Here is a 23,246-nt window from a genome sequence, read left to right as displayed (position 1 = left end):
GTGCGCGGGCGACCGGCAGCCCCACCCCTGCTCCGGGGAGATGGCAGCCTCATCCCTGCTCTCCAGAGGCGGTCCAGCCAGGAAAGACCTGTGCCAAACAGCTGTCAGAGTACACCCCTCTGCTCTGAGTGCAGATGCACCCCCTTTAGAGGAATAAAAACTGTCCACAGCACAGAGCAAGGGGCCTCCCAGGTCTCTCCCAACAAGTTGGTGAGCGAGGCTGAGGAAATGGCAGAAGCTTTAAGTACCAGGGTCAGGGGGAGGGAAACACGAGAAGAGTTTCAACCTTGGCCCACTTTGAGGGAATTCCAAAACAAAAACTATGCCTAGGCCCCGCCACAGGCATTGCTACAACAGGATCGGTAGCGTGCTTGCTACTTCTTGTCTCCCTTTTTCCCTCCCTCAGTCCCTCCTTCCTTCCATTTTGCCAAGTGAAGCCAGAGCCTCACAGCTTCCCCTCTGGCCTCCCCTGAGTACAGATTTAACATTCGTCATTTACAGTAAGCTTCCTTGCCGCTCTACAGAGTGCTGACGGGGGAGTTGGCAAAAATAAATAAATAAAAAGGTAAGTCCTCAAGAAACAAAACCAAGGACCCTCTTAGAATGCTGCCCTTTGCTACTACACACGTGCAGGAATCCCCAGAGCTGAGGAACTCCTCTGCCCAGCCTGCAGACTCGAACAGAGATGCTCATCACAGCACCGTTTACGATCACAGGGGGCCAGAACCTACGTCAGTGTACAGCTCCAGGGACATGTACAAGCCAAAGGCAGAACGAGGGACTCGCTCCCAGCCATGACAGAGCAACACAGATAGAGCCACACACATCTAGAAGACTGGGCAACAGGCACATGAGAAGTGTCTTTAGACAGTAGACACTTTTTTTTTTTCAATTTTGCTTTGGCTGTAAGCACCCACTGGAGAGAGACACAGAGAGAGAAAGAGGGAAAGTGAGAAAGCACTCCCCGGGGGAGACGGTCGCATTGTAATCTCTTCTCCATTCTCCTCTCGGAACTTTGGGCGCACACACGCACGCCCAGCATATTTTTCAAGCTGCCAGGCCTAGGACTCAAACCATGTACTCGGCCATGTGGGATCCAGTCACTTAAGCCACCACACAACTGGTTGGCCCAATACTGGACACTTTCTAGAATATTCCTCTAACAACTGAGAGCAGAGGAGACAATTAAAAAGCAAACAATATATGTAAATCCAACTTGAGTATGTTCATATAATAGAGCAGTAGGCATCCACAGGCCTCCCACTTACCATCGGTCCAGGTACCTATTTACATCCTTTGCACATGCGTGTGACATAAGCTGACTAGGAAGTGGCTGGGTGGGGCTGTGGCCAAGGAGAGGGGAGAAGTGTTCCTGACAAGCTGCATGGGCTGAGAGCAAAGGATGAGCAGGAACGGCCAGGTCCTAAGGTCCTGCCGCAACCCCGGAGAGTGCCCTGCAGGAACGGCCAGGTCCTAAGGTCCTGCCGCTGCCGCAACCCCGGAGAGTGCCCTAGAGGCTTCCAGGGGGAAGCTAGCAGCCCTGACGCTTCCAGCTGTGAAGCATGGGCCTGGGCGAGTGTGGCGGCAGAAGCCTCACAGGCCAGGTGCAGAACCAGGGCTGGGAGAGGCAGCCCTCCCTAAGGTGTGTGCAGAGCCCAGAGACTGGCTGGACAAGCTGGCTCAGATCTACTTTCAACCCAACAGAAACTGGAGCCAGCCTTTTTTGGGAGAGTTGGGCAATTTCAGAACTTGAGAACCAGGAGGGGTGAAAAGAAAAGGTGGAAGGGCCCCCAGAATGCCACCTCTCACCAGTCATGCTAACATGTCTGGATGGCTCTTAGGACAGTTGAGGGAGGGCCAGAGCCAACGATGTGTAGACCGAGGCGCAACAGCGACGTCCATGCCGCATCATTTCTTACCCACACCTCGACGTCCGCTGGGCCTCCCTGCCCTTGTGGGGAAGGTACTGCTGTGCCTTCTCCAGGGCTTAGCATCCAGGCTGAGACAGGCCCACACCACTGCTGCCCCATCCCCTGCTGCTCACCGAATGGCTGTGATGACCTTCAGGATGGCCTGGAGGAGGGTCAGAAGGCTGAGGCCGAAGGGCAGGAGGGAGGCCGGGGCACTGGCTCCCAGCCCGGGGCCCACTGGCTCCTCCTGGTGGAGGGCCTGGAGCTGCTGCCACTTGAGCAGGAGGTGCTTTTCACAGCAGACCCGCCAGCGGCTGTGCCAGGGGCGCAAGTCCAGCGGGGTTTCTAGGCAGAGAGAGCGCAAGGGCAGGTGAGGACAGGGCTTGGTCCAGGGTGTGGCTATACTTCCAGGAAAGAGGTCTGGCAAGACCCAGTCACAGCCCCAGAGCGGGACCTGTGTGGACCACATTAGACATGAGAAAGTACCACGTTTCGTATTTCCTGGCTGGCACCTGTGGTTCTCAGAGAGTTTGTCCTTCGGAAAGGCACACGGAAATGCTCATGGAAGATGCAATGCCCAGCTGGAGTGGCTTCAAAATCACCCTTTTGTTTTGGGAGGCAGGGGGAAGGATGAGGAGCAGATGAAACTAGATCGGGTAATGATGGGAGCTGAGTAATGGGAACATGGGGCTTATATTTAAACCAACCTCCCCTTCTGTATTTACATTTATCCATACTGCGAAGTTAGCAGGGCCAATTTGTGGTCTGGTGGTTAGGGCTGCAGGATCCCACGTGGCCAACCACACAGTTTGAGTCCTGGACCCGGTGGCTTGTAAAACACACAGGGACATGTGCATGTGTGCCCAAAATCCCAAAAGAAGGAGAAATGGAGAAGAGATTGCAGTGTGACCGTCCCCCATGAGGGTCTGTCGTGCTTCTTCTCTCTCCAGCGAGAGCACCCTCTAACAAAAAAAAAAAAAAAAAAAGGCAGTCAGCAACAGCCACCCACAACAGATTCCAGTGTCTCCACTTAACACATTTCAGTGTTTTCCAGACATGCTTGGTCAGCACGTGGAACTACATGATTAATGGCCTATTAATATAAAATATGTGTTTTAATTATATTAATAAAAAAATACTACTATTATAAAATACAGTATTTTCTTTATAAAAATTCTATCAAGAAAACGGAGAGGAAAAGCATGGGCGACCTCTCTTGATAAGGAATATGTAACATCAGAAATAGAGTTTTCCTTGTAAAATGGAAATCAGCTGGATATGAGGCCAAAGAAAGCGTATCTCATTTTCACATCCCTCTGCACCTGAGCCTGAGCACAGCCTAGTCACGGCTGTCCAGGAACAAGGAGCCTGCTCTCCTAACTCTGCCCTCTGCTAATCTCCGTCTTCAGCAGGTCTGAGGCCCGAAACATGCCCGAAAGTTGCCTGCACTCTACAGCAATGCTTAGAGCAAAATTAGCACTGGCTTTTAAAACCTAGCCTTGTCTTAGCCTTATGCACATGATTCACCAATAAACTGAGCATCGAGCTTTTCTTAAAGATGCCAAGTCTCCCCAGCCGTAAATAATCAGTAAGAATAAGCCCCAGATGGGTGACCACATGGTTGCAAGGGCGGTGTCTCCTGTGGTCCTCCTCCTACCACCAAGGTTTTGTTAATGATGTAGTTCGGGCCTTGCCCACACTGGGCCCACGTGTAGCTTAGAAACCTGCCTGGAGGGAAAGTGTGGGTTCTCCCTGCGAGGTCCTGTCCTACCTCTGCCCCCCTGGCCCCATCGGGCGCGTAGGGTACCCGTGACGCACACCTCCATCCACACCTGACCAGGGCTCTGGCCTTTTACATTCTCACTGGCCGAGTCCTGGCATACGGGCTTCACAGCGACTGGTTTTTCACGGTGATATTCCAGGTTCTTTCCGAGTCCTGTCAACTGGGTCCATGTCACTGTCCTCACAGCCGTGTCCCTGGGAGCAAGTGTCACACTCCTCAGCCCGTGCTGGGGTCCATTCTACTGAAAGGTGCTCCAGGGGCTCTGACCCTTGGCTAGAAATCTCACCGCTGCTGCAGGCATTGCATGGTCTCCACAGGCTGTTCCCTAGACATGCTTGTGGAGGTGATGCACATCTCGAAGCCTGCCTATACTGCCAAACTGCCCTGCCGAGGTGTGCCAACTCCTGTTGCTACTAACAGCATGACTTGGTACTTAGGAGCAAGGACTTACTTCTGCAGCCGTAAGGGCAGGCAACTGGCGAGCCCCCCCACCCCCTTGCCTCAGGGAGTTCCACTCAAGTCAATGCCTCTGAGGGAATTTCAACCTCACTAGGCGGATTCACTCCCTTCTGGAGTCCTGCAGGGAGCACCAGGAAGACTGGCACCAGCCCAGATCAAGCCCGACCTACTGATTTCAGAGGCAAAGAAAGAAGGGTGGGAGCAGGGACGCTAACCTCCCAGTACACTGTCATGAGGGCGTGACGTTCTCTCTGCCACCTGCCAGGTCACAAGCTCGAATACACAGACTGGGTCACACATAGCCCAACATATGGTAACACCCTGGCATGAACACATGACTACCTGCTGATCATGAATTCTGGAACGTGAGTGTATTCTATGCCCACGTGAATAGTGACTGTATACACACTAAGTCACAGATACACATGTATATGAGCATACCACATCACGAGTACAGCATAAGTGCTGGGTGTGAACAGACAACACATAAACCCGGAATGTGCATGTGACAGGGTATATGACGAAACATGCACCGTCGTGAATAAAGATACACACTGCATCATATATCTACACACACACATATACACACACACACACACACACACACACACACACACACTGTGTCACGAATCAGAGCCGATTACAGCTTCAACCACTCTAGAGAGTATCTAACGCAGTACACACTGGCTTCGCTGTGAGCCCGTGCAGACACGGTGAGTTTGCCTGGAATGCTGAGGCCCCTCTAGGTTCACCAGGGAAAAGATGGGGGTGATAACTGATGCCTGCTGAGGGTCAGGGAGAGGTTTTCAGAAGGTTTGTGAAAAATGCATATTATAAAAAAATTATATATGGATTTTCTTTTTTCTTTTCTGTATGAAAATAAACTTTAATACCATTTTTCTAAAATTTTTTTTAATGCCAGAGGGCACACAAAAGAGAGAGGATCCCCTCCCCGATGGGACTTGACCACACTACAGTCACGCTTTAGTCCTCTCTCCTCCGCTTCTCCCCCATCAGGATCCTGGGAATGTATGCATACCTGGCATGAGCCAACCGGGCCAGGATTTGAACGTCTGTTGGCCATGTGAGATCTGGCTTCCTGGGTGCAATGTCTAACCTGTCATATGTCACACATGTGGTCTTTGTTTTGCATGTGTCTGAGGATGAGAGGGTCTCTCCATCCTTCTCAGACATGCAGAAGCCCCACCCTTCTGGGAGGACATGGAGTGAGGCATATGGGCTGAGTTACCTGGGACGCCTTTAAAGCTCCGCAGCCTTTTCACCACCTACAAGACAAGCACATGGGCGACACATTGGTCCAGGGATGTACCAGAAGGGGAAGCTGAGGATGTGGACTTGAACCCTCAGCTCAGAACGTAAGCCACAGTCCCCTTGGGGAGAAGCCCGTGGGCCTAATTCGAGGGCCAATTTGCTACTCAGCGGTGGAAAAAACCAGCCATGACAGTCTGGGTGAAGGAGGAAAGGAGGCCTCATACCACTGCCCAAGAACACTACAGAGTAGAGCCATAGGGCCTGGGTGGGGGAGTAGGGAGGTCAGCCATGCAGACCCCAGCACTCACAGGCCTGGACTACAGTCATGGACATCACCAGAGAGACATCACCAGCCAGCCTGAATGACAGATGGGCCCTCCCACTGCCTCCCTTTGGGCCTTGGGAGCCAGGGCCTGTAAGTGCAGGATATCAGAGGTATGGAGATAGAAGAGGTGGAGGAGGTAGCAACAGCAGGAGCTAGAACAATCTTCAGAGAACAGCGGGGACCCCACCTTCTCAATTCCCACCAAGGACCTGAGATGCTGTTCTGACTCATGCCAACCTATGCTGTGCTGTCCTGGGGGACCCCTGTTGGAATCCTCTCTGGACACCAATGGAGGCCTTCAGAAGGGAAGTCCCAGCAGCCTTTGCCCCTCCATCTTCCTGACTCTCCCCAGGCCCTGGCTAACCTGCTTAGTTCTGGTGCCGCGCGAGCCTCCTCCTTACCTTCTTTTGAGACCTCAGGACCTGCGGCACCCAGTAGGGCATTGCCGCCTGATTCCTAGGCACCGGGAGGCAGCCCCCAAAGCGGTGGCATGGGCAGGGGCACCTGCCCACCTTGGTGGTTCTGGGGATATAAAACCGGATCATCTTTTGGATCTAACAGAGAGGAAGGGAAGAGAAGGTTCACAAGGGAATGTGCCATGTTCTGGATCCCTCTGGCTCTAGCCTAGCACCGGGTGGGCCCTGGAGAGCATCCCTCCTAACCCTCGAGGAGCAAGGCCCAGATACTGGCTAAGAGAACACGGCCTCCCCTTCATACCGAAGTGGATGACACAGGACCTCGGCAGCAGGACATCCATGTGGTGCCACAGCAAGATACAGGGGTAGGAGCTATAGTCATGGGTTGTGGCCTCTCAGTAACTGGCTAAGTGCCGTTCTTCTTGGTGCTGCTGCACTAGAGTGAGCAAGACCCTGTCCTGCCCCTGGAATCCCCTGCCCAGCACTGCCCATGAGGATTGTGGAATAGCAGAGAGCTGGGAGAATGTTCCAGGCCAAAGAAGCCTTCCCAGAAGTATCACCAAACCAGGCCGGGGGCTGCCAGGTGAAGATGGGAGAACAGCATTTGCCTGTTGGAGACCCTCCAAAGAGACAAGTACAAGAACTAACTTTACTATGGGCATCCCATGCAGCAATCACTTCTGCTGGTTAAAAGAACCCAATTCTAGGGCCAGCAGGTGGCACAGTGGTTAAGGCACTGGATTCCCACATGGCCAATTGCAGTTCAACTCCTGGACTTGGTGGCTTGCTTTCTCACTTTCCCTCTCCCTCTGTTTCTCTCTGGTGAGCACATGTGCCCTATAGCAAATTTTAAAATGATAATAATAATAAATAAAACGAAATAGGTAATTTAAAAAAAAAAAAAGAACCCAGTACTATTCATGGGGCAAAGTGTCCCATTCCATGGGATTGTGCAAACCAGCCATGGCTGTGCCAGTAATGGATCTAGGGATGATGACAAGGAGATGAAAGCAACCCTGACACCACTCAGAAACATCACAGGTGATGCTGCCGACACTGAGTAGCAGACAAACCAGTCTAGGTCCTGGAGACATGGTTTAGCCACCACACCAATGAGAGAATATTGGCCCTAATAGATGGCAGCTAAAGCCACCATCAGTCAGTCTTCTCTTCCTTGCAGCTGAACACTCCTCTCTAATGAAATCAGAGCCCAAGGAACAAGAGCAAAGAGGAGGCTGGAGAGGCCAATGGCAGCAAGGACGTGTGTCATGTCAAGGGAACTGGTCATTGTGGAGGGGAATGAGCAGCCACAGGGTAGAGACAGGACCAGATTCTCATGTTAAAAGATCATAAGGGCCAGACGACCAAGTGGACAGTCGAGCTAGGGAAGGTAAAGGCAGGGAGGCCAACTTGGAGGCCAGGGCAGTTATCTGGTATCTATCGTCATCCATTCTGCTAGGGGCCACTTTTTCCCTGTTGCTCAGCAACTCATCCCCTGCTGCAAAGAGGCAGCATCACTCCATGGGCAAGTCCTGATCTGCTGTGGACCCACCATGTGACTCAGGCAAGCCGCTATCTTCTTTGGAACTCAGCCTGTCCATGTGCTAAAAAGAAATGATAATACCACCCTACCCATCTTCCAAATGATATGATGACCAACAGGAGGGACTGAGGCCATCGTCACTGCCTAGAATAACATGGCTTAGTCATGCTGGAGGTGCTGACCACCCCTCCCCTTTTTTTTCCAATTACCAGAGGGCACATGGACTCCCCAATAGGATGTGAGCATGCCACAATCCCTTCTCCCCCATTTTTCCATCTTGTTTGGATTTCTAGGCTCACACATACATGTGCCCACATACTCAAGTGTTTTCAAGACTCTGGGAATGCAGTGCAAACTATGGTCAGCCATGTGGGATCTGACTCCCTTAACCACTAGGCAATGGGGCTAGCCCAGCCACTGACCCCCTTGAGAATCTATTAAAAAACAAGAAATGAAACAGCTGCCATCATGATAGATTAGATTAGATTAGTAGTCTACTACTAATAACAGGAGGATAGAATATTTTGAGCAACACTGTACCAATAAATTCTAAAATTTTAATGTCAAATTGTTCAAAAGACACATTCATTCAAGAAGAAATAGGTAACCTGTATTATCATAAAATAAATAAAATTCGTAGTTGGAAACCTTCCCACAAAGGAAGGTTATAAAGCCCACATGGCTTCCCTGGTAAATCCCACCAACCATTTAAGGAAGAAACGATACGAATTTTACACACAGTCTTTGAAAAAATTAAAGATGAGAGAATACTTGCTAACTCATTCTATGAGGCCAGCATTACCCAAATATAAAAGAAAAAAAAATTTACAAGAGAAAAGTACAGACCAATATCCTTTGTGAACACAGATACAAATTCTACACAAAAATTTAGCACATAAAATCCAACAATATATCAAAGGATAATATACAACCAAGTAAGGTATATTCCAGAAAAAGCTGCTTTCGTTCAAGTTTATTTTATTCATGATGGAGAGCACATGTGCTCCAGAGGCTCATATCACACTGTGATCTCCTTCCCCAGTCCTCCAGTTCTTCAGGACCTTGAGCATGTACACAATCACCCAGCTCACAGATGGGCCTGCAGCTTCCAGCCCTGTAGTTCAGTATGCCGCCAACTATGCACCAGGCTGCACTGAAAAAGCAATCAGTTGATGCAATTCATCATATTAATGAACCACCTGTAAAACCAGATGATCATTTCAATAGACGCAGGAAAAACCAACACTGATTTCTAATAAAAGCTCTCAGTAAACTAGGAATAGAAAGGAACTTCCTCAACCTGACCTGACAAAGGACATCAAAACTGACTGTTAACATCACTACATAATGATGAGAAACTAAATGCTATGCCTCTAAGACTATGAACAAGACAAGGATGTCTCCTCCCAACAGTGTTTTCTGTTAACAGTGAATTGGAAGTTCTAGCTTATGTACCAGGCAAGAAAACTAAGTAAAAGGCTAAAGAGAATAGAAATAAATAAATAAAGCCATCTCTGCTTACAGACAACATGATCATCTCTACAGATTCCAACAGAATCTACAAAAAGAACTACTAGTATAAATGAGTTTAGGAATGTTGTGGGACAGAAGCGCAAGACACAAAATTCAACTGTAAAAAAAATCACCTATATTTCTATATGCTAGCAATGAACAATCATAAACTGAAATTTCAAAAAAATATCATCAGAAACAGGAAATACTTATAAACTGACAAAATAAGTGTAAGACCTGTACATTAAAAATTCTGATATATTGCTGAGAAATTAAAGACCTAAATAAATGTAGAGATGAGCCATGTTCATGGGTCAGAAGACTCAGTATTGCTAAGAAGACAATTCTTTGCAAATCAATCTATAGGGCCAGCTGTGTAATGCAGAGGTTAAGTGCTGTGCAGAGGGATCTAGATTCCACATGACCAAAGTTCAAATGCCAGCCCCATCTGCAACATGCCAGGCATGTGTGCACAATCTATCAGGATTCTGACAGGCTGAAGAAATTAAAGAAAAAGAATTTGTGGCATGAGCAGGCCCAGTAGGAAGGTGCTTTCAAGATACATAGAAAGAGGCATTAAACAATACACACAGAATAAGAGATCTTTTTTATTTTATTGCCAGAGGGTGGGTATGCTCACCAGAGAGTGAGAGAGACAAAGCACAAGAGAAAGCATGTAATAGGGCATGTCACACCACAATGCTTTTCCCTCAGTCCTCCTTCCCATCAGAATTTGAGAATGCACGCACATGAGCCCAGCATGCTTTCAAGTTGCCTGGGCTGGGATTTTAACTGTGGCCCACTATGTAGGATCCGACTCTCCATGCACAGCGCTTAACCACTGTACTACAGGGCCAACTTAGAGATCTTTTAAAATATGTATACATATATATATATTGCTCTGTAGATTCCACACAATCCCAATAAAGTATTTTTGTAAAAATGAACAAACGGATTTTAGAATCCATGAAGAAAAGAAGAAAACTATAATAGAATAGCCAACTTAAAAAGAAAAACAAAGTTCGAGAGTGTTAGTTACTCCCTGATTTTCAAGGGTGTTATGAAGTGACTATAACCAAGACAGTGCAGTATTGGTGTAAAGATAGACAATCGGTGGGAACCAGCAGTTAGCGTAATGGCTATGTCGCTGGACTCCCACATAGTCAACCGCGGTTCACATCCCGGACCCGGTGGCTTAAAACTCACGCTGGGCGCGTGTGCGTGCGTGCCCAAGATCCCGAGAGGAGAATGGAGGAGAAGGGATTGCGGCGTGACCATCCCCCCTGGGGGGTGATTTCTCGCTTTCTGTCTCTATGTCTCTCTCTGTCTGTCTGGCGAGCGCACGCACCCTATAGCGAAAACCTCTCCAGAAAAAAAAAAAAAAAAAAAAAAGACAATCAATCGGGGCTAGCTCTGTAGCCTAATACTTAAAGGAGCTGGATCCCACATGGCTGACGGTGGTTTGAATCCCAACCCCAGAGGTTTGAAAATCATGCTAGGCATTTATGTATACATGCCCCAAATACCAACAGGTGGCAGAAATGGAAGAAGAGGTTGTGGTATGACCATGTCCCATGTGGGGATGGGATGGGGTTTCTCCCCTCTCTCTTTCTCTTTTTGCCTCTCCATGGTACATGCACTCACTGGTGATTTAAAAAAAAAAGAGGTAGACAGTAAGGTCAGTAAAACAGAATAGAGTTCAGAAATAGACTCAAATGTATTTGAACAACAGATCTTTGACAAAGGTGCCAAGGCAAGTCAGTGGAGTAAGTATGGTCCTTAGAACACAGGGTACAGGGACCAGGAATTAGCATAATGGCTATGTCGCTGGACTCCCATGTAGTCGACCACGGTTCACGTCCTGGACGCAGTGGCTTAAAACTCATGCCAGGCGCATGTGCACGCATGCCCAAGATCCCAAGAGGAGAATGGAGGGGAAGGGATTGCGGCATGGCCATCCCCCCTGAGGGGTGATTTCTCGCTTTCTGTCTCTCTGTCTGTCTGGTGAGCGCACGCACCCTATAGCAAAAACCTCTCAAAAAAAAAAAAAAAAAACAAGAACACAGGGTACAGGACTAGCAGATGGCATAATGGTTACTCACTGGACTCCCATGTAGTCACCATGGTTCAAGACCTGGACTCAGCAGTTTAAAACTCATGTTGGGTGCATGTGTGTGCATGCCCAAAATCCCAAGAGGAGAATGGAAGAGAAGGGATTACAGTGTGGCCATCCCCACTGGAGGGTGATTTCTCACTTTCTGTCTCTCTGTCTCACCAGTAAGCACATGTGCCCTACAACAAAAATCTCTCTTAAAAAATAAAAAAGAACACATGGTGTTGGAACAATTACAGCCATATGCAAAAATAAGTAAATAAATTTCAATCCATGCCTTATACCACATATGAAAATTAACTCAAAATAGATACAGACCTAAAAATAAAAACTATAAAAGAACTTTCTAGAAGAAAACAGAAAAAAAAATCTTTTTGACATAGGTTAGGAAAAGATTTCTTATATCTAACAGCTCCAGTCTGATCCATTGCTGAGCTGGAGATGGGTGCACTTAAGCAAGACCCAGAAAAGACTGGGCTGGCAGCCAGTGGGTGTTAAGGTAGAGGGATACATGGCAAACTGTGCAGTTCGAGTCCTGGACCCACAGGCTTGAAAAACATACTAGGTATATGCATGTGTGTGCCCAAAATCCCAAGAGAAGGATGGAAGAGAAGGGAATGTAGTGTGGCTATCCCCACAGGGATGCTTTCTCACTTTCTCTCCCTCATGAGCACATATGTTCTACAACAAACATCACATATGAAAAAAGATCAGGTTGGCAAATTGAACATCATCAAAATGTAAAACTTCTCTCTTTGAAATATATGGAGAAGAAAGTAAAAAGACAAGCCAAAGACAAGAAAAAGTAGTTCCAGCCTGGGAGGTACAGAGAGTAGCACACTGAACTGTGGTGCTATAAGCCTCACAGCCGACTGCAGGTTTGTATCCTCAGCACGGTCATGTGTCCCTATCACAAGTGTACATATGCCCAAGATCCTGTTAAGCTGGGGAGCTGTGGGAAAGGGATTGTGGTATAATGAAACCCTGTTGAGGGTACATATCTTTCTCCCTCTCATGCATGCACATGCACTGTAATGAATAAAATAAATAAGCTTTTAAAAATAATTATTTAATTTTATTATAATTATTTAATTTGCTATAGGGCTCATGTGCTCACCAAAGAGAGGCAGAGAGAGAAAGAGAGAGAAAAGAAAAGTGAGAAAGCAAGTCTCCAGGTCTGGGACTCAAACAGCCATGGGAGTCTGGCACCTTAACCACCATGCCAACTGCCAGCCCCAATGCATAAGCTTTTTCTTTTTTTTTTAAAGTTTTTTAAAAAGATGTCAAAAAATATTTATAAATTGAATGTCTGATAAAGAATTTGTATTTGGAATACATAAAGAACTCTCACAATTCAGCAATTTTAAAAAAGCCAATTTTTTTTTAATGGGCAAAATATGTAGACACTTTATCAAGTAAGACATGCAGATGGCAAGAGCATATGAGAGATCCTCAAGATTCTCAGTCCATCTACTGTGACTGCCAAACCAAACTCAGGGGCTACCTGCCCCTCACAGAAATACAAATTGAAACTACAAAGAAATAGATGCCTATTAAATGGCAAAAATTAAGACTGTCCAACCCAAGTGCTGGTGAAGATGTGAAGGCACCACAAGTTCATACACTGCGGGTGTGATATAAAATGGATTAACCACTTTAGAAGACAGTCGACAGTTTTTAAAAGTTAAACATAGACCTACCACCTGATCCAGCAATCCTACTGTGAAGTATTTACCCAAGAAAAATAAAGGCATATGTCTATACAAAGATTTGTGCTACATAAATGTTGATAACAACTTTATTTATAACAGCAAAAAAGTGCAAACAATCTAAATCTCCTTCTGGATAAACTATAATCTATTCATATAATTTAATACTATTGACCAATAAAAGGAATAAACTGAGCGGGCTCATGGCCTAGTGGTTAAGGGAGCCAGATCTCACAGGGCCAAAAGAGGAGTTTAAATCACAGCCCCTGTCGCTTGAAAAACACACCGGGCACGTGTGCACATGTGTTCAAAATCCCAACAGGATGGAGAAATGGAGAAGGGATGTGACAAAACCTCATAGGAGGGCGAGGAGTGCTTTCTCCCTCTCCCTCTCTATCTCATGCATACACTCACTGGCAAAATAGAAAAGAAAGAAAAAATAAACTGCTGCTGCATATAACCATGTGGATGAACTCAGAATAATTACACTAAGAAAAAGAAGTCAGAAAAAAAAACTATTATATGATTGCATTTATGTAGAAGTCTAAGAAATGCAACTGACCCATGATGACAAAAAGCAGACCAACCACTGAGGGGTGTCAGCACATGGAGGCAAAGCATTCCCAAAGGGGCCCAGGAATCTCTAAGGGTGGTGCATATGCACATTACCTCAATTGATGGTGGTGTCACTGGGAGTACACATGTGAAAACTTACCAAAATGTACACTGTACATGAGTGCAGTTTATATGTGCTAATCATACCTCCATAAACCTAGTTTTTAAAAAATCCATTAAAAAAGTAAACTCCCCAAGATATCATTGAAAATATCATTCATATGATACTTATAATTCTGAAGGATGACTGATCCCGACATTTACCCAAACCCTACATTCAAGTCACCTACCTGCTTTTGGGGTCTCAGAGACTCAGGGACCCAGTAAGGCAGTGCTGCCTCAGCTCTGGGCACAGGCAGGCGGCCCCCAAATTTGATCTGGCATTCACAGCAGATGGGCTCTTGGAGAACAGTGCAGGGCCCACGGTGCATCTGATCAAGACCCGGAAAAGGCAAATTGAGTATGAAGCTGCATCTGCAATGTGAGCCAAGGACTCTCCAGAATCGTAACCAGTGCTCACAGAGAGTATATTATGGGGCAGGGACAGGTACCCCAGCTCCTACTGTAGCTCATGCTGAGGCTCATCAGGGTTACTTGGAGGGGTCCCACAGAGCCCACAAACGAGGCATGCTGGGAGGCTCGGCCATTCATTCACTGCTGGTCAATGTGAGCAAGCCCCATGTCCCCCTTTGAAGATGGTGAAGTACAACCCGACAGGCTTATGGTGGGCAAATGTGGCTTTGTGGTCATCTGTGTCATTCTGTAGTTTTACAGTCTTTACTCTGTAAGATCTCACATACTCAAAGGCAGGAACTGAGGGGGCATCACCACATCAAGAGGCAGATGAAGAAACTGATGCCCACAGCTGGTAATCAGGTGATGCCACTGCTGCTTCCAGGGCTCTTAAACCCAGGGATGTGTGAGGAGCTGTGGGCAAGGGTGACTCTGCATCAAGATATCTCAGTATGGTCCCTGTAACCACAGACTTCTATGTCTTGAGGCATCCTCTCGTGAGACCTGGTTTTCTGGATCTACATTCTCTGCTCCCCACCCCCTCTTCCTCCACCACCACCACCACCACAGGGGAATGCCAGGATTGGAAAGAGGTTGCTGAGGGTCTGCTTTCCTTACCGACTGATCTGTGGGGCACACTTCTTCCCCGAAGATTTGAAATGTGCTCTTCCTAGAAAAGAACAGGAAAGCTTAGGAAGTCCTGGGCTTTGTGTAAACTAGGGGTAGGGGGACCCCCTTGGAACTGACTTATCATTTGACCCATAGAGTGAAGGAGATCACCCTCTGATGACATCAGACACAGGCCTGTGCTTGTTAAAGTGCTGGTGCCTAGGGGGTCCTAGGGGTCGCTGGTCATGGAATTCCACAGTCATGGAATCCTGTGTTCCCAGCCAGCTTACTTCAAGCACACTCCAGTTCAACTCATGCTTGGCCAGTTAGGAGAGGCACCATTGCTGCTGTCTGGTGAAACTTTCCAAGGTGCTAGCCACACCACCTATGCTGCTTTACCCGACACCCCCCTGCTTACTGGAAATATGCAGTTTAATATGCAGTTTGGGAAATACTGGGAAAGAATCTCCTTTGCTTTGTCGCTGGGATAACAAAGCATTTGGAGTTGTACAGACTGTGTTATTCTTTCCTCTTCTTCCCAACAAACTGCTAGAATTTTGGTTGTATGAGGTCTCCAGCAGGTACAGATCAAACGCCGGCAAATCGCAGTGCTACAGCAGTAACGCAACACTGCAATGCTGAAACACGCAGGGAAAGTCCTGGTTCATGTCCCAAGGTCTCCCTGGTATAAGCCAGGCCCACAACCCATGTCTGTGATCTTCATGCCAGGCTGACGGAGACTGGGGTTGGATAGTGGTGTGAAGACCCTATTAGTTCCTTCTGTCCCTCTCCTTCTCCGAGAATAAACACACACAATCAAACGCAAGGCACAGCCTACTTTTCCTGGCAGTGATGTACTGAAGGGCTTTGTAAGGCGGACTACGCAAGCGCTTTTGGTCGTTATTACTGAGATTTTATTAGTGTTTGCTTCGGGTCATTGAGCTCAACTTTCCCAGCTGACGCCTGGAAACAGAGGATGGGCGGGGTGCATCACACTGCCCTGCCCTTGTCCTGGGGCCCACATGAATATCAGTCCACACAGCTTGGGAGGGTTGGGCCCGCCACTCCCAACCCGGGAGACCAAGCTGATCACGGAGATCGACTCGTTGCAGCGTCCTAACTCGTCAGTCCAGTGAGACTCAATTTCTGGGACTCTGCGCTCGAACTATCTGGAAAAGAGCGTCTCCTTTCCCGTGGGGTTACTAATCTGCTAACATAGAAATTTCCAGAGTCTTGGTGGTCATCTTGCCTCCGAGGGAAGCCAGCACGGAGGACAGGAAGCGGAGAGACGGCGAGAGAACATCCAGGACCACAGGTCTGGCGCGGCCAGATACATCCGTGCCCGAAGGCCCGACGTCCGGGTTCTGTCAGCCGCCCTTCGTGCTCAGGCGGGTCAGTGGCTCCCTACGGGCCCCCGGGCGGCGGGCGGCTCCGGGCTCTGGAGCTCCCGGGTGAGGCGCCAGGATCCAGGGCCGTACTTGCCTGGCATAATGCGCCCTGGGTGTGAGGGCATGCTACAGCGCCCGCCGGAACCCGGGGGCCCCTGCGAGTGCCCGCGGCCGTTCCCAAGGCATCCTGGCGGGGAGGACGCGACGTCAATGGGAAGACGCCGGCCGGCTCAGGGCGCTCTCGCTCATCCTCTCAGCTCCTGCCTGGGCTCGGGCTCCCGCCTGCCCAACAGACCCGCCCCGCGCCCCGTCCGCCCCGCTGATTGCCCCACAGGGAACCAACCATCACCAGCCTCCTAGGGAGGTGCAGTTAGCTGACGGCTGATTGGTTCCTGGGCCGGGGCGCAAGATCAGCGCGTCAGAGCGGAGCGCGACCGGCCGGGGCTGCTCAGTCCGACCCTCAGACCCCGACAGACTCACCACTTCCGGCGGGTGGGTCCGGGGGAACGTGGTGAGCCCCAGGCAGCGGCTCGGTGTTCTGCTAGGAGAGAGAGGTGGGCGGTCGGTGCGGGACCGGCTGGAGCCTCCTGGTGAGTCCGCCCTGACGCGCCCCGTCCACCGGTTCCCCGAAACCTGAGTCCGCGTCAGGCGGACTCCGCGGCCCCGCAGGCCGAATCTGGCCGCCCTGCCCACCGGCACCCACAGAGGTTAAAGGCCGTGAAAGCCAACAGTCGCCATCCCGGGGGAGCAGGAGCGACTGAAGTCGCCGCGCTCGCCGGTTTCCCCTGCCCGCAGCCTCCCCGCCTCGCACCCTCACCCCGCCTGCACGCGTGGCGCTTGGGCGGTTGCTGACACTGACTGCACGCATTCCTTCAGGGCTTAGTAAAACCCACTGATTGCTGCTCTCATGTTCCTTCAGCCATCGGAACTCTCTTTTCTATTTCTTGGAAATGACGGATTGTTTTCCCACTTGTCGGTATTTTCATACTGATTCTAAACCCTCAGTTAACGTTGATATTTGTCCAAACCATTCCGAGCAGCCCCAGTGCTGATGGTGATGGGCTGGGTACTTCCTTTTTTTTTTTTTTTTTTTTTTGGGGGTTTTTTGGATTGAGGGCTGCTGCGCCCTTTGGTATAGGGCGCATGCGCTCGCCGACAGAGACAGAAAGCGAGAAATCACCTTCCAGAGGGAAGGCCACACCACAATCCCTTATCCTCCATTCTCCTCTCGGGATCTTGGGCACGCACGCACACGTGCCTGGCGTGAGTTTTAAGCCACCTGGTCTGGGAATCACGGTCGACTACATGGGATTCCAGCGACACAGCCATTATGCTAACTGCTCGTCTCAGGCTGGGTACTTCTCATGTGCAGCGTTGGAGCCATAGAACAGAATATACAGGGTGCTGCCGGCCATGCTCAGGCTTATTTGGCCATTAAGGTTGTGCCCTGTGAACAGGCTGAACTCTCCCAGGCATTCTACCGGGAGCACCCATGTTGACTGTGCAGTGCCCCCTTATCTGCTACATATTTCAGATACCTGCCTGTGTAGATAAATAACACTGTCACCAGTCTCTTAATAGCTGATGACAGAATTACCCCAGGATCTTACCATTGGCCTAGCATTTTATTTGTGGCTGGCTCTTTTCCTTTTTTTTTTTTTTTTTTTCCTGGGGGGGAGGGATTTTTTGCTATAGCTCAATGGAGAGAGAGAAAGTGAGAAATCACTCCCCAGGGGGGGATGGCTACGCTGCATCCCTACTCCATTCTCCTCTCAGGATTTTGGGCGTGGATGTACAGCATGACTTGCAAGCTGCTGGGTCTAAGATTCGAACTGCGGTTAATCATGTGGTAGTGCTGTAACTATGCCACCTGCTGCCTCAATGGCTATCTCATTTCTGCCCACTTTGGCTACCTCCATTTTCTTCTTGAGCCCGTTGAAATGTCACATATAAGACAGTTTCATGCACCCCTGGAAGTTTGGACCTTCACCCTGGAAGATTGTCTTGTTTCAGGTCAAGAACAGCTCATTACTGCGCTGCCCAGGAATGAAAAGATTCATAATCCCATATGTGGGATTGGGCACATGGCAACTAGGACCCTCATACAGTGCTTGTGAAATTGATTCCACCATATTGCAACCAGCATTATTTAAACAAATGAATACCCTACAACCAACTAATCCCTGCCCTACCCAAGTGAAGTAAGAGCTTAGGTTCATCAGAAGTCATGAACAAAAACATCCACAGCAATGTTTTTTATAACATCCTCCAAATGGAAATGACCCAAATGTCCATCAGTAGCAGAAAGCTTTTGATTTATGCACATAGAGGAACACTACACATTGATGGAAAGCACACCTGCAGTACACAATACCTGTCCACAAAGAAGCCAGACCCCAAGATGTATATGTCATTCCAGTGTATAATATTCAAAACCAGGAAAGCAAACCCATTGTGACACACGCTGATGATCCAAAAGAGGCTCTGCCCTCTCTGCCCATTGGTGTTTGGGTACAAAGAGTCTGGATTCCAACCCTCACTCTGCCTCTTATCACAAGCAGATATCGGACAAGTGTCCTAACTTTCTGAGCCTCAGTTTTGCCTATAAACTAGGAATGGATATATAGAACCAATCCCAGGGGAGTTCAAGATGATCAGAGCATGGAAAGTACTCACTGAGCTTCAGTCTCAAAGAGAGTATTCAACACGTGTCATCTTGTTACACAAGTGTGGCAGAGCAGTGCTTTTTTCCTCCTTGTATTTCCCTTTTCCCTTCCTGGTCCAAGCAGGAGGTTGACCCACTGTCACTGCCTCAAGAGAGGAAAGCAGGACAGAGAAGCCCACGGCCACCAGGTGTTTCTCAGGCTTTTGTCTCAGGTAGGGGTAAGGAGGAGCATAAAGAGAGTCTGTGAGTCTCGGAGTTTTGGGAACTCAAGCTGAGCCTACAGAAGCTGCTCCATCCCAGAGAACAACACCTCCCCAGGCAGCCTGTGTCAGGGAGAAGCAGGGCTGCCAGGCACAGCTGTGCAGTTTGTCACCAACCAAAACCTCTGGCTTGGGGCTTGCATTTACACTGCACTCAGCTTGCAAAATTTCATACCTGGATACCTGCACCTCTTCAGAGGGGCCACTCTATATGAATTTGCACAAAAGCACATTGGGCTAGTGCTGGCTCTACAGAGAGGCCTAACACTGAGCAGCAGGATCTATCAGACCATAAGGAACCATCAACCCAATCAGATAGGGCAGAGAAGCAGTTGGGCTACTGGGCTAACAAGATTTGTCTGAGGTTTCCAAACATCCAGAAGGGAAGAGGGTGCAACATTCTTTTCCAGACCCTTGTTTCAGATTCAAGATTTCCCAAAGATTTGAAGCTCCCTGTGGAAAAAAGAAAAGGCTTCATCTACTGTAGACTTAAACAAAGACTAAACTCTACAGAGAGGATCTGTGGTTTCTCCTCAATGGAGTTTGGAGAACTCCAGGATGGGAGACAGTGGAGACACTGCTGACTCCACAGAGCTGACTGGCAAGAAAAAAGGTCACCTCCCAGCCCCTAAGGCCCTGTGGCTGGAGAAAGAGCAAGGAAGAGATCCTTCTTTCAGCAAGAACACCATCCTCAGCACTGCCCTAACCCTATCAGAGCAGGGGCCTGGGATGGCTGGACAGAACTACCATGCCCACTCGTTTGCACATTTCTCTGTAACTTGAAAACATTACACACCATGACTAAGCCAAGAAAAGAGCCCAAAATGTGTGATTTTGCTTGGCAGTTGGCTTGTTTCAAGATAACCTTGCCAAATTTGACCCACGACAAACATATAAAAGGGAGTTCTACAAATTCAAATCCTAGGAGTAAAAAGATTTTTTTTTATTTGAGAGGTTTTTGCTATAGGATGCATGCGCTCACCACAAGACAGAGACCGAGAAATCACCGATGGCCACACTGCAATCCCTTCTCCTCCGTTCTCTCAAGATCTTGGGCACGCATGCACACATACCCAGCGTGACTTTTAAGTCACTGGGTCCAGGACTGTGGTCGACTACATGGGAGTCAAGCAATGTAGCATTACACCATCTGCTGGTCCCAAAAGATTGTTTTTAAAATAAAATATAAACTATAACTTTAAAAATCTCCTGGCCTGGGACCAGCAGGTGGTATGGTGGTTAAGGCGCTGGACACTCCTGCATGGCTGACCACAGTTCGAGTCCTCGACCTGGTGGTTCGCCTTCTCACTTTCTCTGTGGCTCTCTCTGGTCAAATTAAAAATAAATGAATGAATAAACAAATAATTATTTCAAAAATCTGACCCTTGGGACCAGCAGGTGGCATGGTGGTTAAGGGCTGTGGACTCCCACATGGCTGACCTCAGTTTGAGTCCCAGACCTGGCAGTTTGCTTTCTCTCTCTGGTCAAAGTAAAATAAAGTTCAATAAAATAATTCTTTAAAAAAAAAATAAAAACTTCTGGCCCTCATTAGAGATGCTTTTTGGGTCTCTCTAAAGTTGAGTAGTCCTTTCCCAGACTGGAGAGGTCTGGGTCAGACTCACCTAACTGCTGCTAACTGTACTGATGTATTCTGTGGGCTAACCACCCCATGGTATAGTGCTCTTTTTCACCAAGATTGGAGCCCTGCATGATGTGATGATCCCCAGGGTGGGTGTCATTCTGAGCATCTCTGCCACCTCAAATCCTTACCCTCATTCCTTGGGATAATTGGTTTCATCGCTGCACCTTACTCTCCCTGTCTCTCCGACTGTGGCGTTTTATAGGTCTCTCTTCCCATGGACGGCAGAGCATCAGCCTCTTGGTTCAGTCTGCTGGGGGGACACAATATCATTGTCACTTTTCCCCTTACTGCCTTCAGATCACTGTAAGAGAGTTTCCAAATGCCTGTCACCATCTCACTCCCAACCCCCACCACTTGTCCCCCAGGACCCATATCCTATCACTTGCTCTGAGATCACCAAAATGTTCTCTAGAAGAGGGTTCCCTCCTGCCATATTTCCCGTACCCATAGCGCCCTGTGGGAGCTTGCCTTCTAATAGAACTGTGGAATGCTGGGAACAGAAGAGAAGCTCCATGGTGACACAGTCTGTTCACCCAAGCTCTGGCAGTCTTTGTTCCCTTCCTGGTTCCTGGAGGGTAGTAGGAGCCTGAGAGGACAGGAATTAGTCTAATTACTCGCTGGGTCCTCCTGGGCCCCTAGTCCATAGTCATGTGTAGTAGTGACTTTTGTGTGATGCTCAGAAGGGCCAGCCTGGCCAACCATCAGGGAGTCCAGGGTGAATGCCCTTCCCTGCTGTTTTTGTGCCCATGTGGAGATAGCAGCTCTGTGAGGTCCAGCCCAGGGCAAGCTATCTGTGGATGGGTCCCAAGACAAAATGTTCACCTCAGTAGCACACAGAGGTAGAAGCTGATCCAGTGCTCAACTCCTCTCCAATCCTAGCCCCACATGTAGCAGTTGCTAGCTCCCCACCTAGAGCACCTACAGCCCCACTGTGGTTCAGACCGGAATCCACGCAGCCTCAGTGGATGTCTCTCCTCTATCGTCCTCACCTGCAGTCCCCCTCAGTATATTATCATAGCCATCTGGGCTTGCTCCTATGGGGCCCAGAGGGCCATAGCCAGGCACCCACACGAGTGTGAGTGCTCGCACACAAATGAGTGCTCATATTCACACACAGATGCACCCCTGTGCAGATGCCAGCTCTGGCCTCATGTCCTACTACGTTTCTTTTTTCTGCCACAGTGCCACAATGTTGTTTGTTGCACCACTGTGGTCTTTGAACTTACCTTTCTCTGCCGGAATTGCTTTCTCCCAAGTGTCTCAGGGCTGCCTTCTCAAGGAGGGCTTCACTGAGCTCCCTTATGTAAGGTCCATGTCCCCACAAGTAGACTTTAGGCAAAGCAGATCGAGAGTTTTCAGATGATGATGATGACGACGACGATGACGGGGTAGGTGGTTGTGGTGATTCGACAATAAGGAATGAGCTGTTGCAGCAGTTTTGATGAATCTCACCATGTTATGCAGTCATGCATTCTCAAGAAAGGATCTCAGTCCCAGAGATGCAAAAACTGGTTGGGGGAGGGACAACGTGAATCTTAATCTCTAAGTATGAAGTGCAATATCAGCAACACCAGTCTCATGTGGAGATACTCCTGGGCATTTTTTCTTGAACAGCGGTAGTTCTCACTACAGTTCCAGGACAAGTCCAGCTCGTGTTGGTCTGCAGAGATCTCTCACCTCACTCAGCTGTGGGAAATCGTGCCAAAGTGATGGAACAGTTCCCTAAACTCTCTATTGGTGACTTAAGCTTTGAAACCACAGAAGGTTTGAGGAAGTACTACAAACAATAGGAGAAGCTTCCAGACTGGTAATACGAGTCTTGCATGCAAAAGATCAAGAGGATTTGGTTTTGTAACTTTCTCATCCCTGGATGAGGTTGATGCTGCCCTGGCAGCAGCTGCTGTTGCTTTTCTAACGTTAAGAAAACTCTTATCTCAGTCATGCATAAATATGCACTGATAATGGCGGAAGACACCAGAGTGAATCAGCCATTTGGTGAGTGCATTGGATTATTTAATAATACTTTACTGTGGAGGAAGGATTGTTAAAAAAAAGTGCCACTGAGACAATTTCTTAGCTTTTTCATTGTTGTTTCTTTCTAGTCATATTTATAAGACCGTAGAAGCATTCCTTCTTTGATAATGTTAAAGTTTCAAGTGACATGTAAAACCTTTTTAAAAATTTTTCTCAGTTTTAAAAAGCTATTAGCCAGGATTATGGTGTAGTAAGACATAATGTTTTTCCTTTAAACAATGTAAGTGCGTGTGTAGAGTTAAACTGTCGGACATGTATGATTTAATAAAATAATTCTAAAGGAAAAAACAAATCGCTGTCTTCTATCACTTGCGGGCTTTCAAGTCACGGTGGGGGAAAACTGGATCCAGTGGTCTTTGTTCTCTTCGTAGGCACACGGTACATGCAGTGACCCTAGGTCCCCACTAGAGGTCATGCTACAAAAGACTTCCCAGACCTCCCCTGAAGGAGTTAAGAGAAAGATTCTGAGCACCTGGAC

General features: G+C 48.3%; 1 protein-coding gene across 5 annotated transcripts in view; it reads right to left on the bottom strand.

Annotated features, from left to right (window-relative positions):
• The window catches only part of CUNH16orf95 (chromosome unknown C16orf95 homolog), a 23,734-nt gene extending 703 nt beyond the window's left edge, over positions 1-23,031 (bottom strand). Inside the window, exons 1-8 of one of the 5 annotated variants that reach the window (XM_006152550.3) lie at positions 21,179-23,031; positions 20,863-20,984; positions 16,648-16,708; positions 14,789-14,840; positions 13,948-14,088; positions 6,151-6,303; positions 5,402-5,438; positions 2,045-2,255 (exon numbers count right to left, since the gene is read on the bottom strand). In XM_006152550.3, coding sequence (XP_006152612.1) covers positions 2,045-2,255; positions 5,402-5,438; positions 6,151-6,303; positions 13,948-14,088; positions 14,789-14,840; positions 16,648-16,708; positions 20,863-20,890 — 683 coding nt within the window. In that variant the 5' untranslated portion in view covers positions 20,891-20,984; positions 21,179-23,031. The other 4 variants (XM_027773473.1, XM_027773475.1, XM_027773474.1 and 1 more) reach the window with 4 other exon arrangements.
• Positions 23,032-23,246: the final 215 nt, after the last annotated feature.

This window comes from Tupaia chinensis, unplaced genomic scaffold (assembly GCF_000334495.1).
Source record: "Tupaia chinensis unplaced genomic scaffold, TupChi_1.0 Scaffold000355_1, whole genome shotgun sequence".
NCBI classification, from domain to species: Eukaryota; Metazoa; Chordata; class Mammalia; order Scandentia; family Tupaiidae; genus Tupaia; species Tupaia belangeri.
This window is presented reverse-complemented; position numbering and strand designations above follow the sequence as displayed.